The sequence below is a fragment of the Bidens hawaiensis genome, unplaced genomic scaffold, assembly GCF_021521415.1.
Source record: "Bidens hawaiensis isolate Kalapana, Puna unplaced genomic scaffold, B.hawaiensis_p1.1 tig00002717_1, whole genome shotgun sequence".
In the NCBI taxonomy this organism is placed as follows: domain Eukaryota; kingdom Viridiplantae; phylum Streptophyta; class Magnoliopsida; order Asterales; family Asteraceae; genus Bidens; species Bidens hawaiensis.
The window spans coordinates 1,139,361-1,154,683 of NW_027491146.1; the positions used below are offsets into that span (position 1 = coordinate 1,139,361).

Below are 15,323 nucleotides of genomic sequence, written 5' to 3' on the forward strand. Positions count from 1 at the left end.
CGTTCGTTTATGTTCATTTGTATATGTTGTTCATGAGAGTTTTTGTTAATTTATTTATTTTCTCTAAACATTTTATATTCTTTAATTTATCATCCCTAACTTAAAGTAAGAAACCATATTCTCACATTGTTTTTGTTTTTTCAGTCAATAGGCTCCGCCGATTTTATTTGTATTTGTTTTATGTTCACGAACCATTCGTGAACACATTCATTTTCTTAACGAGTGAACACGAACATAAAATCTCGTTAGGAAAGTGTCCATGAATTATTCATGAGCACATTATTTTCTTAACAAACAAACATGAACAAAGCCTTAATGGTGACGTGGCTATCGATGGCGCCTCCACAATGGATGGCAAAAAAAATAAATAAACTTAATTGCTAACCAAAAGTGTTTTTAGGAATATTGCCCCTACATGACAAAAAGTGATTACAATTCGAAATAGAATCCAAAATAAAAAGCATGAACGTAGTGATTCTTATACTTTTAAGATTGTATTCGAAATAGAATCCACATAATACCCGGTTGCTACCCGTACCCGACCCGCGGATACGACCTTGTATTGGATTTCTCCCTGGAACTGACCCCCGAAACCGGGAACACCGGGTCAAAACCAGAGCAGAAAAAAAACCGGAAAACCCAATCAAACCCTGGTCAGATACCCAACTAAACCCGGATCCGGTTCCTACCTGACCCGATTTGACCATACCTAGAACCGGTTCCTACATTGTTCCAGTTCCAGAAAACACCCGAAATACCCGGTTTGTGCACCTCTATCCCCAAGCCAAATTGGATACACAAGGTTTTGCATAACTTGTGGCTATGAGCATAATATGACTACATAGATTTATCAGAAAAGTGGTTGTGTTGATTTTCTAAAGAAACATGTTTACGGTATGCAACACGAGTATTAATACAAGACATGAATATCACAAAATCAATATTTCTAACAGCCTCAACAGTTCTAATACGTTTAACCTTGAACTCGTTGGCTAATCCTCGTCTTGACCGCCACCTTCTTCAGCCAACAGTTTTTCCTTTTCTTGTTGCTCTGCAATATATAGGACATGATTTAAGAAGAGAATATTAGAAAAAGTGAACAAGTGGCAACCATGTTTTTGCAGTAAGTGAAGTCTAAAACACAATCAACATGAGAATTAAGGGGTTATTTGATATAGATTTTTATAGTAGTTATGTAATTTTAAATAACTGGAACCAGAAAAAATATATATATGTATGAGATTGTATTTGGATGTTTTTTAAGTTGGGAAAATTGGATAATCGACTGTAACATTAGTTTGGTAAATTATAAGTAAGAAAAAAGTAGAAAAATAAAATTCTTTTAAAAAATAATGATCGGAAACCACATCAACAAGGGTTAGCTGTCTATCCTGATTAATATCATGCATTTGCAAAATTTTGTTCACTGAGAAGATTCTAAGTTAATATCATCATTTACTTGCCACTTATTACTCTTTACAATTAAATTAGGCCTCTAAAAGAACTGAATGTACAGTTACTTCGTTTATTTAATAAACGAATAAACACAAGCAAAATCTTTAGTCCATTTAATTAAACCAACGAATATGAACACCGTGAAACGAATGAACACAAGCAAAATCTTATGTTTGTTTTGCATATTAATAGAAAATAATTAAATAGTAAATCTATTTTACAAATTATGCTTTACATATTAATAGAAAATAATCAAATAGAGCTCATTAATGTGTGCTCTTTTATGTTTGTTAACTTGTTTGTGTTCGTTTACATTTTTTCATATACGTTTGTTTATATGTGTTCATTTATGTCCGTTTATGTTCATGAACTGTTTGCTTAGATTTTTAACGAACGAACACAAACTAACACGAACATGTTCCTTTTTTAAAGGAACGAACATGAACATGCCCTTGTTTGTGTTCGTTCGGTTCGTTTACAGACCTAAAATAAATCGATGCTGTTAATTGGGGACAAGACAACTTTATTTTTTTTGCCGAAGAGCATTTTAGACATGTGCCAAAAAGTCAAACATTAGTCAATTGTGACAATTTACGTGTATTAGAGAGTAGTACTCTTCATATTGCATGGGGTAAAAAAACAAAACTAGATGATCAAAGGCATGATAATATGTTCCCCTTATAAGTTAATTTAATACATCTAAATCTTTAAACAGATGCATCCATGAATAATTGTTTTCTTTTCAAATCGCTCAATGTGAATATATTTGTATGCATGCTGAATCTTCTCATATTGGGTCAAAGTCAAACCACTCAAAGGACAAACCATCATGTAGATAAAGAAATTTAAAAATTAAAGAGTAAAGTAGTAAACTGCCATCTCCGTCCCTGCGAAAATGACAAAAGTGACCAAACCACAGGGACGGAAATGACACTTTACTCAAAATTAAAATATAAAACTATAAATAATTAGCATGAATTCACATACCCATAAGTTGATATATAGCCTTCTGTGTGCGTCTTTCAAGCTTATCAAGTTTCTTCTGCACATCCCTTCTAAGATCCCAATTCGGCTTTTTAGGTGCAATGTTCAAAAACGGATCCTATATAATATTTGAGAAACTCATAAGCCATTAGACAGTACAAACTAACATAAAGTGAAAATCACAAAAACTTATAAAACAATTAAACAAATTAAGTACATAAAAACAATATAACCATTAAATTACCTCCTTTTTCTCTTCAACGGGAGGTTCAGTAGCAACAGGATCTTCAAACTTTGGTAACTTCGGTGGAGCAAGTTTACCCTCTTGAAGCTCCTTATCATGCGGAAGATAATTTCTAAATTTCACATTAACCTCGCTGCAAGCATTTAATATTATGTCAGCATTTAAACAAGTGAAACCAAGTGCTGCAGATGATAAGCATATAGAAAAAACTTCATTACGTGTAAGTTAACCGAAATAGCAATTTTATAACATCTGATGAGTGATTATACAACAGAGGCAAAGAAGTTAGAACAGTAGAAACTGTGTTTGACCCTTTTACAAAACTATTTAATAAACAAAAAATAATTATAGAATATGTCAATATCATCATGAATGGATGCTAGTTTTAAGTTCAAATAAAGTTTAAGTTGAATCTTTCTACCATAACATACACAAGTTGAAGTGAAAATCAAGACGAATTAAATAATAGAAAAACAATAATATTGTTCGATGCTTACTTCTCTTCATCTTCAGGATTCTCAAGAAGCTTTCTAGCAGCTCTTAGAGCTTCTAGCCGCTCCCGTCTAGCTGCTGCTGCTTGCTCTATAGTTTCTTCTTCCTCACTACCCATTTTCCAAGATCACAACAAACCTACATTTTCAATGTGGTAGATACAGTTTCATTAATAAACCATAATGAATCATTAAAACTTGTCAACTTAAAGTTTGCGTAGTTCAGTGATTATACATAGTGGTAACAAGTTTCGATTAATTTCTAGGGTTCCAAAGTTGGCGTTTATCGGTAACTGACATCTAAACATGATTCAACACATACCAGGTTAGTTTCTACCACAAATTTATTCAATAAACTATCGAAAGCACTAATTAATCAAATATGTCAGCCTTGACTGAATCATTACAGAAGCATCTACTAGGGCGTGCATAAAACCGAAAAACCAATCCAAAACTGAAACAATAACCGACGGCTCGGTTTATGTTTTTGTAAAAGCTGAAGCGAGCCGAATTTATTTTTCAAATTAAATAATTCACAAAAATCCAATAAAAACGGAGCTCGGATATAGCCCAAATGTATAAAAATCAATTAGTTAACAGTTAAAAAAATAATTCCAGCCCAAATTCATTATTTGGAGGCCCGAAACTTTCAAGCTCAAATAACAAAACCGCAAAAACCGAAACGGAACTGCGCACACCCCCTAACATCTACATTTACTAGGGTTTCAAAGTTTGATTGATTCTACACATCCAGGGTTCATCAATAAGCTATCGAAAGCACTAATTAACCAAATATTCAACCTCGAACGGACACATTACAGCAACATGAAGGTTTAATTTGCATAGTAATAACAAACATCTAGGGTTTGAAAGTTAGGGTTTATCGATAATTAACATCGTAACGTGATTTGAAAACACGAACTAATTAATCAAAAGAAAGAAAGAATCTTACGTGAGACTTGAGATTTGAAGACGAATGAATGAGGGTTTGAAATCTATTGAATAAATACACCAAAACCCCACCGGGTCGGATTTATAGTATAGGTAGAGGTGCACTGATAGGTTTAAAACTCAAAACGGGTTTGGATTACAACCGGCTTGTCAAAATCGGTTTATGATTGGTTTCGGTTTAGGTTGAAACCGGTTTCTTGATCAGGTTAAGATCGGTGTCGGTTCAGGTTTTGATCGTTTAGGTATTGACCGGTTTTTGCCTTGTTTTGCCCGGTTTCGGTTTGGAACAGGTTTTGATGAAGAAAGTTACAAATCGGTTCCAAACCTATGGTTTTAATCGATTCCAAACTGGTTTCTGCACAACCAATTTCAAACCAGTTCTAGTTTATTTGCTTACCTCTTAGGTGGTTAAGAAATACTCTTTGAGATGCATTATACTAAATATCCAACCTTATGCATTATATTATGATAATAGAAGTAAATGTGAAAGTCGGTGTCAGAAGACCTTTTTTTGGTTATTTTATTGTTTTTTTTTTCTTGCAAAATATGTTTGTTTTTTGGACAGGACTTTCTTTTTTTCTTGCAAAATATGTTTGTTTTTTTGGTTTCTAAAGTTACGCTTATACCCAATGAACGTAACAAATACTAATCATATTTGCGTATCCTTGCCGTGTAATGCTCGGTTTTACCAATGTTCATGTTTCAAAGTTCAAGTTTTATCAACGCCTAGGCTTCACCGATAACACCCCGAATAACACTCAGGTTTTATCAACGTCCAGGTTTTACCATCCGAGTAAACGCCGCTTTATATATTCTAATTTCTTTTATATGCATATGCTAATAGTCATTTTATTTGTTAATTTCACGAGCTTATCTTTTGTCTTTAGTTATGGTACCGTAAAACGTAACCGATACCGGTAGAATATAAGTCGAGTCGCCGTCGCAACGCTCAGATTATACAATAAGTTGTACGAGTGGAGCTACATTTTTTTTGTTTTTTTAAAATATATTAATTTGAAGAATCTATGTTTTAGTTGGTGTTGCAAGGCCCTAATTGGGCAAAGTGGCACCACCTTAATGGTCCATAATTGGGTTTTTCATTTTTTTATTGGTTAATTGTTTTTCTTTTGTTTTTTTTTCTAGATACGTAACAAGCATTATGTTTTGTGTTTTATTGAAATCGTGTTGATTCACCATCACAAGGTCCGGGGCTAACAATGCTTGGGTTTTAACGACTCATCGCACAACGTCCAATACCTAGGCAATGAAAAGAATTATTCTCTTTCTTATTCATGTAGCTGGCCCTTTTTTTAATTACATTTTACTTTTTTATTAAAGGTGTCTTTTATGATTAGGTGCCAACATAGTCGACATCGGTCGCATTCATGTCGAGTCACGTTAATTATACGCGGGTTTTGTCTCCGCTATCTTTTTTAAAATAAGTTAACGTGTTGCGTTTGGATGTTGACGAATTTTTATTTGATAATTTACGGTGCCGTAACCTGATACAAACCGAATGCACACCGGTTTGCAATTGTCGCATTGTGGTTTTTTTTGTTATATTTTTAAATTGTTGATTTTCGATGCATATTTGTTTTTTTTTCATTTTAAAAATGTTAATTTTTTTGGGCATTGGCGAATTTTAGTTCAGGTACCGTAATAAACGAACCGGTACCGTTAATTCGCGACCATTCGTCGGCGCAACGTCTGTGTTTTACCGATCGGATAAACGTCATTTTAAATATGGTGTAATATAAACTATACGAGTTTTCAGAGTGTTTACGATTTTTTTTTGTTTAGTGCCAATACCATAACGAATTCAACCAATACCAATCCAGTTTTTCTCACTTTGATAATAAGTTGTATGCGTATCAATGCTATTTTGGACGTTCACAGATTTATTTTTTCGATCCAGTGTCGTTACCATTTCTAAGTCACTGTTAACAACATAATTCACGATGGGTTTTGGGATTGGATAATCTATCAAGTATTGATTAAGTACAGAGAATATAAGTTGACCGAATTTGCAGCGTTGCTTTGCCGCCGCTTTGTGGCGGGGTTTACACCTAGTTGATATTATACTCAAACTAGTTTTAAGAACCCGCCGCGTTGCGGCGTGGTTTTAATCTTAATACACATACAGTTGATAAATGCAAAAGACATGAACTAATTTTTATAGATGTTAATCTCTCTTTGGTTCTGTAACGGTACAACCATCACACCGATGGTACAAACAAATGAAGCACCTTAAACATACCCCGCACATTACACCCGGGTTAGAAATTCGAAACGCTTAAGGCTTAGATCTCCGTTACGGCACTGCTTTATGAAAATAAATGTGGTCAAACTTGCTAGATGTGCTTGTGTTTGTGCAGGGTCTCAATTTCTGTTCTATTGTTTTTAACTCATTTAAATATGAGTTTTCAAAATCTCACTTCGACTCAAATGTAACATCACGAAAATTTGGTCAAAATTTGACAAACTAATAAAACTTAAGGGCTGAAAATATTCATGGTATAAGTAATGGGTAAAATAAGGTAAAGAATGAAAATGAGCTTTTATTAAAAGAATGGAGTAAGAAGACTCAATCCCACATCGGAGAAAGAAAGAAATATAAATCACTTTATAAGGAGGGCATTTCCCATGATAATGTTCTTAAGTAGCCAATCACTCTCCCTAGTCTTAGCGTGACGCCCACGGGCACGGGTGAAGGGCGATGGGTGCAATGCTCGCATCGCCAAGAGCCGCCTTTGTATTTTTGGATGATGAGACGAAATCAAGAAATGGAAAGTTACCAAAAGATCAGGGACTAAAAGTGAACAGATTTAACGTTTTGCATCTTCGCGATATGTGAAGTTGCAAGACACGTCACGGGACACGTGTCACCACGCGGTGACACGTGGCAAGTCTACGCGGCGACTCAGCGAAGCTAGTGCAGCTTCGCGATACATGAAGCAGCTTCGCGATACGCGAAGATGCAGAAAAATTTCTATTAATAGACCGGCCATGGGGGTGGTCCTCACTCATCCTCAAACCATCCAAAACACATACTTAACCTCGATAAGCGTGCCACCACCCCGATATGTCAATATCCCGAGGATTATAGCCTCGAAGTTCGTGCCGTGACTCTATCTAAGTTACTCTCTCGACCTTCCTCCAAATGGAAGTGCGGTCCAAGTAGAAGTGCGGTCCAAGTAAAGCATAGGCATTTTGAGTAATAAGCCATTCAAGGTAGGGGTTCTGCCCGATTATTATATTATAAATGGCTTAGACCCTAGTCAGGGATATAGCCCATACCTTGATAATATAATAAAGTGAAAAATAGATTTTTATAAAGATATGAATGAAATATTATGTCTTTATTTTAAAGATTTTTTAAATATTTCTTATGATGAAAGAAAAATGTGAAATGTACGATTCTTCTTGAAGAAGAAACGTAGTTTATAAATGATTAACAAAAGTAAGGACTGGAGATCCTTATATTTATAAAGAGACAAAATGTCAAGGTAAAGGTTATGCAATCGGACTAATGGTCTGAAGCTAGATCGTTGATCTAGTACTTATAAAATGTTATTCTCGTACTATAGGTCTGAGGTAACAAGACAAATTGGTGAGAAACACCAACCAAGAAGAAAGGTGAATACGTCCAACTTTTTATAAAACAAGTCTGTGAATATTTGCATGGGATTATATCCCTAAAACTTTAAAAACAAAAGTAATGCTGGCCCTCAGGCTATTGTATACGTTTGTCTGGATCCTTACATATGTGGGTAGACGGTGGGCACACCGCACCACACTTGCTAATGCCTCCGCCACGTTGGGCCGGACCTAAGTAATGTCCGAGAGGGGATTAACTCGTGTATATTGATAGTTGCTAAGACCTCGATGCTGCAGTATCGCTGAGAGGTTTCAAATATAACTGGAGGTTTATAATAGTATATTTAACTTGGTTGTTTCCTAAGCCACGATGGGCCGGGTCATAAGATACCCCAGGGGATAACTAAGTAACTTAATTGTTTTGTGTCAGCGTGTTCACCAGCATGTGTTGCTGACGTAACTTTATAACTGTTTTACAGGTAATGGAGAATAGGTGTTTGGAGAAGAAGGGTAGCCGTTAGACGATCTGATGGCTCAATGGATGTTTTATAAATAAAATAATGTGAAACATGGTTTGTAATCCAAACACTTATATACAAATTAACAGGTGTTTTAAAATCCCGTCTTTTAAATATAATAATATTTTATTAAAGTCTTCCGCTTTACAACCTTAAACTCTGATATATTTACAAAACAGGTACCAACGTTGGGTTACACGCCCAGGCCCTGAGCCGGGGTGTGACATCAAGTTTGACTTTTAAGCAATTTTATGCACCCTTGAATAACTTTTGACTTTCTTATCAAAATTAAAGTTTTATTCCCCTGCATTAGAGCACTGCCTGTTGCCTTTAAACAAATACGAATTGTCCCGCCAGTAAAATATACTTTGTGACCCGTTTACTCTTACAAATGCATATTGGCACAAAAATGCGATATATCCCGAACTTGCCTCACTAAAAATTTTGTTGTTAAACAGGGATATAGTTAACTCAAAGTGACCTTTAAAGCCAATTTGCATAAGCAATCTGTATTAAATATTTAAATATGTGACCAAGATGCCCTTTTACCGTAACTTAAATTAAGTTATGTCTACCCTATGCAACACATTTCAACTTGAAATCAATTCGACATGTTAGTAGTTAAGTGTGATCCTAAACTGCCTTTTGACTATGAAAATGTCAAATACAAAATCTAAACTAAATTTTCAAATTTCCTTTCTGCACCAAAAGGAATGCAATTTGATATCATATATGTAAATCCCAAGCAAAATGAAAAACAATATATAACCAAGCTCTATATTAGTGACCTATATAAAAAGTCATAACATGGTGCTTAAATACCAAAAGATCAAAATGTAAATGAAATAACTCGAGGCTCAGACCTCCGCCATGGCTCAACAACTAACAACAAAACACCACAGCTGAGATGAAGTATAGGTATAATTGCTCGTTGGACTCATTTTAAAGTTTCTTTAAGCATGTAGTGAATCCAGATTTAAAATCATGATTATGAGGCGGATTTTGTATCCTTATAGAATGCATTATTACCAAAATCCCTATCACTACCAAGGGTTTGGAACCCGACAACAATAGCTCCGTTGTGGGGCACCAACACGGCCACAAAACACCGGACCTCACCATCACCACACCATCTAGGGTTTCCAAATTCACCCACGAAACCCTCAATCAGCAGCACACAACCGCGTATTAAAGACAATGGTGTGGATCTCGATGGGTGTTGAACCAAAGGCTGGGAGGTCAAAAGAAGAAAATAAAGTAAGAAGATGGCAGGTGTAAAAGTTTAAATGTCCAAGTTCTAGACACACGTGGAAGTGAAAGAAACATGATAACATTGTATAACAGCAGAAGATACGTGGTACATACACCAAGTACAAAAGCATTTTTTATTTTTTGAAAGGCCAACAAAATATTTAATATAAATAAGGTTAAAAGTCTAGTAAGAGACTAGACAAAAAGTGCAGGCAAGACCAAACACTCAAACAACAGTAGCATAACATGTACAAATTAGAAATTAAAACTCTTCCAATTCTCCCAACCCACATGACTCAATCTAGCTCTGTTCTTCACCCAGAGATAACCCAAAACTTGTATATCCTCCACCAATCTATCTAACCGAACTGGACTCCATTCATGCACTTGCGCGTTACGGGCCTTCCACAGCCTCCAAACCGTAACCAACACAACAGCATGAAGAGCTTTCGCCTTCTTCTTTGGAAAGACGGAGAATTTATGCATCTCAACTATATCCCGGAACCTGAAAGCAAAGAACACGGGAAGCTTGCACCATTGGGTGATGACTTGCCAAAGCGCTTGCGCAAGTCTACAGGAGACGAAAAGGTGCTCAGCGGTTTCCTCGGCTTCACCGCAAAAAGGACAAAAGATCGATGTAACCGCCAAGTTTCTAGCCGCTAAAGAGACAAAAGTCGGTAGCCTCTCCAACTCTGCACGCCAAGCAACTACATTAACCTTTTTTGGCACCCAATTATTCCACACGAACGAGTACTCGGGGGTCGAACCACCAGCTGCTGCCAATCTATTCTTTAAACTCTTAACAGAGAACACCTCAACTTCATCAAGAGACCATGTCAATATATCTTCTCCCGGGATTAAAACAACTGATTGACATAGAAGTAATAACTGTCGAAGTTCCTCCACTTCTGCAATTGACCCCGGCACTCTGGAGTCTGGACCACCCCCAAGTACTACATATCACCCCATCTACCATCACCAACCGATCCGCCACCGAGCACAACTTCAACCCCTCAATAGAAAATAAGAGGGGGAAACGAGTAAAAAGAGGTTCCCCACCAATCCAATAATCTAACCAAAACAAAGTACCAACCCCGCTTCTAACATTATGCTTTATCGTCCGCCATAAATCCACACCTAACTCTATTAATTTTTGTGAAATACCAACGATATGTTTCCATGGTCCCGAAACCGAGATTCTAGCCGGAATTGGCTGCCATGACCTGGATGAGTGATGAAGAGACCAAATCACCTTCCGCCATAACCCGTCTTTAAACTGCCACCACCACCACTTAGCTAACATTGCCAAGTTTGTATCTCGTAGAGATCCGAACCCGAGCTTGCCATATTTTTGTGGGGCAACTACCTTCTGCCCCAATTTAACTTAGCCTTTTCTTCCGATCCGCCCCAAAAAAACACTCTCCTTAAACGCTCCAACTTCTCCAACACCCCAATCGGAGCATGGAAAAGAGAAAAATAGTAAGTTGGCAAGCTATTGAGAACCGACTTAATTACCGTAATATGACCACCAAAGGATAGATTCTTTGCTTTCCACACCGACAACCGTCTCTTACACATCTCCACAACGGGGTCCCAAGATTGTATTAGACTCATATTACATCCGACTTGTAACCCGAGATTGGAATGGAAAGTCGCCTGCCCTACAAGGAAGTAAATCTCCCATATAATTTTTCTCAGCGTCTCCCACAGAAGTCCCATAGAGACAACTTTTAGCAAAGTTAATTCTAAGACCTAAGACCATATAAAAAAACCCTTAACATTCTACTTAGATTAATAGCGTTTGAATAGTCCCATTCACCTAGGAAGATGACATCATCCGCATAAATAAAATGCGAAATCGTTGGACCATTCGACCCGCTTTTTAGACACTTAAATAATCCGCAGCTCGAGGCCCGTCTCATAATCTCTGAAAGAGCCTCCATAGCTATAATGAACATAGAGGGTGAAAGGGGATCCTCTTGTCGAAGGCCCTGAAAACATTGAAATTACGGAGTCGGAGACCCGTTTACCAGAACCGACGCCCGACTTGAAATTAATATTGCGGAAATCCACTTTCGCCACAAGATTGGAAAGTTCATTTGATCTAATATTGAGTCAAGGAAGGTCCAATTTAAAGAATCGTAAGCCTTATCTATGTCAAATTTGAAAATAAAACCTTTTTTCTTTGACTTCCTCAACCACGACACAACTTCATTTAGAATTAAAGGGCCGTCAAGAATGCTTCGTTTCACCAAGAAAGCCTACAGATATTAACGTGTTTATCACTCTTTACAGCCTATTCACCAAAACTTTTGATATCACCTTGTTTAAACAACCAATCAAACTTATTGGCCTAAAGTTACCAAATGAAACATGATCCTTAGTTTTAGGAATTAAGGCGATGAAAGACGAGACACAACCTTCACTAAGAGAACCTGACACATAAAATTCAGAAAGCACACGCATGAAGTCCACCTGTAAACAATGCCAACAGCGTTAAGAAATTTGAAGTTAAACCCGTCCGGACCAGGCGCCCTGTCACCGTCACACTCCCAAACCGCATCTTTCAATTCCGAAACCGAGAATGGTTTAATTAAGAAGATGCTTCTGAACCAGAGAGCTTCCGGATACCCGAACACACTAACCTCGGTCTCGATGACCGTGGCTTTTTAAATTTATTTGCAAAAAAAATCATAAGCCCGATCCTTTAACAAAGTCGGATTTGCAATCCATTCTCCTTTAGCCATAATACCATGCAGCCAACTACTACTCAGATTCGCGTTTAGAATACCATGGAAATACGCAGAGTTTTCATCTCCCTCAACAACCCATCTAACGCGAGCCTTCTGTTTAACATCTCGCGCTTTAATAGCTTCGAATTCCTTGACAAATTTCAGACATGCTGCCCTACACTCCAACTCGCTTAGCAACAATGGCCTAAATTGAGCAACGTTTTCAATTGAGTTAATTTCCGCCTTCTTACAAATATATTCCCCCTCTTTCTATCCTCTCCAATTACCAACCCAATCCTTGATCTGGAATTTTAACCATCTAGGTTTTGTAACCAACGCCAAATCTGCGAGTCCCACAAATCTGAAAGAACTACACTTAGACTCTATAAACTCACTAAACCTCGGGATATCTAACCACGTGTTGAAGAAGCGGAACAGAATGTGGCCAAATTTCACTGAAACAGAGGCAAGCAAAAGAGGTCTATAATCGGACAACTCTTTGGTTAAGGCGGTTAAAGAGGCGAGAGGCCAAGAGTTCATGTAATCTTTACAAACCAAAATACGATCTAGTTTGCTAAACTTATCTCCCCTGTCAGAGATGTATGTGAATTTTCCCCCTCCCATTTGATATTCAACTAGACCCGCTTCCTCAATAAAGTCGTTAAATGCTTGCGCATTCATCCTGTTAAATTCAGAATTTCTTCTTTTAGACGGCTCCTGAACTTCATTGAAATTGCCCACCATCATACACAAACCCGACACCATTCTTCTAACACTCAACAATTCCAACCAAAGACGCTTTCTCTCCACGGCAACGTTCGGAGCATACACATTGATAATAGTTAAAGTTGAATTTGTCGACTTAATTACCCCGTTAATCACCAAGAACCGACGATTCTTTAAAACACCAGTTTTAACAAAAAATGAAGGATCCCAAACACTAAAAATCCCACCCGACTGACCAACGGTATTGACCATATCATAATCAAACAAGGAACGACCCCAAACCTGCTCGCATTAAAAAAAGCAGAATTCCCCAACTTAGTTTCCTGAATAGCAATAAAGTGAATCCCATAGCTCGTTTTTAACCCACGAATCCACTCGGCCTTCAAAACATCGCCAACCCCCCTTATATTAACTGAGAGAATATTCATTGATCAACCGGTAGACCACCTTCACTTGCAATAGCCAGTCGGACTAGCTCTCTATAATTTCCCAAATCAGCCCCTAAGTCAGCTCCTACCTTTATCGTAGCATCCACTTCCAAATCAAAAGCTTCAACAATTGGACGCGAATCTGTATCTCCTCCAACCTACCATCAACCCGAATCGGAGTCAACTGCATCGATGATCTATTGCCTGCTCCATTAGTTCCGCATTCTTCGTTCGAGGATTTTGCTCCGATGTTAATGATGCATCACCAACCAGAAAAAGCCATAGAAGAAACCGGTGAGCAGTTTCTGGCCATAACTGAGGAGGCTCTAGAGCGATTGACTCCGGATAAAGATCGAGCTCTTCTGATAAGGTTATCTCTTAAAATGTGCCTATCGTTGACTCCGGTTGCCCATTGTTGTTGCTCCTCCGTCACCCAAAGTTCAAAAGTTGACCCACCCCACCCCACCTGAAGAAACACTAATGGACCCCGGGCAGATTACGGATAATCTGGGGGTTAGACAGATGTTTCCCACGAGGGTTAGACCCGGCAAAGATGGTTCTTCTGATAACCTGCAAAACAGACACCGTGAGCTCGTCACTGAGAAGGGGGGTTCCTCCTTGTGACCACCCTCCGGCGTGAGAATCAGACTAGATTGCTCTTGAATATAAGTATATATTAAGAGATTGCTAGAGCAGATATCAGGTATAATATGTAAGATACCAGATAGTATATGATGAGATGAGATGATCATACCATTTGGGGTATTTATAGCCGAATGTAGGTTTCCAAAAAGGTATAGCCGGCTGAATAGTATTCCTGTTCTACCAACTGTGGCCTACGCACGTGCCATGCTGGTAGTTGGTGGGTAGGCAGCGGCTGACAGTGACCAGGCCTGCTGTGTACTATTCCTTTTCCACCAACTGCCGGCTATGCACGTGGTATGACAGGAGTTGGTGAGTAGGCAGCGGCTAATAGTGACATACAGTACAAGAGCATGCTGCTCGCCATACTGTTGTCAATGAGCTGTCGTATCTTTGGTCAGATCTTTTGCCCATACCTCGTCAGGTACAGTACAAAAGATCTTCCCGTATCGTACGGACTGGCTTATTTGGGCGGGAGTATTCCCCCTCCCGCCTTTGTGCGGGATTGTTCCCGGCTTTGCTCATTCCTTCATGTGACAACTGAATTATTGAGAGCTAAGTGCCTTGTGCGTGTAGCCTTGCTGCGCGGGTGGCCTTCCCTGATGGCTTGTATCCGCAATCTGAAAAGTTAAGTAAGAAATTATCACCTTCCTCCTTGTTTTGAAATTGCACTAGAATGTCAATGTATCTGGTCTGACACTTAACCGAGCCGTCCATGTTCATTAAGGACAATAAGTTAGAAAGAATGTCCACGTTCTTCACTTCAGCCACGACACACCTGCTAATTGGATATAAGTTTTAATCTTCTAATGTTTTAAAAACCGAAGCCAATATCTATTTCAATAGTTCAATCAATCCGATCAGTTAAAATATCAAACGGTTTCTCTTTAAATGTTCTTTTTATGAGGTTGAGTATTGTCATAGCTTATAAAAAGTGCTCGTGTATGCTTTTTTACTAGTTATATATCACTTTGGGATTTGCCGTCAGTACGTGTATAACTATTTGTTACCTAATAATTTTAGAGTGGGACATTGGGACCGGCTATATAATTGGTCTAGTTTTTATATATTGTTGTTACCTAATATTTTAACTAGGACCGACTATATAACCGGTCTAGCTGAGTTTATTTGAATTGTTAGGTTACTGATTAGACCTGCTAATTGGATATAAGTTTTAATCTTCTGTTTCAAAATCTCATTATTTAGTAGATACATTTACTACTTATAACTTTATATTTTTATTTAAGTCCCTACATATTATTAACAATGCAAACCCACACCAAAAGTTAAATTAAACTAAGAAA

General features: G+C 37.7%; 1 protein-coding gene across 1 annotated transcript; it reads right to left on the reverse strand.

Annotated features, from left to right (window-relative positions):
* Window positions 1-965: 965 nt before the first annotated feature.
* LOC143620849 (uncharacterized) lies at window positions 966-3,340 on the reverse strand. Its single transcript, XM_077092443.1, has 4 exons — window positions 3,181-3,340; window positions 2,684-2,816; window positions 2,443-2,557; window positions 966-1,051 (listed from the first exon to the last, which is right to left on the reverse strand). The coding sequence occupies exons 1-4, from the start codon at window positions 3,291-3,293 to the stop codon at window positions 993-995; spliced, it is 420 nt and encodes a 139-aa protein (XP_076948558.1). The 5' UTR covers window positions 3,294-3,340; the 3' UTR covers window positions 966-992.
* Window positions 3,341-15,323: the final 11,983 nt, after the last annotated feature.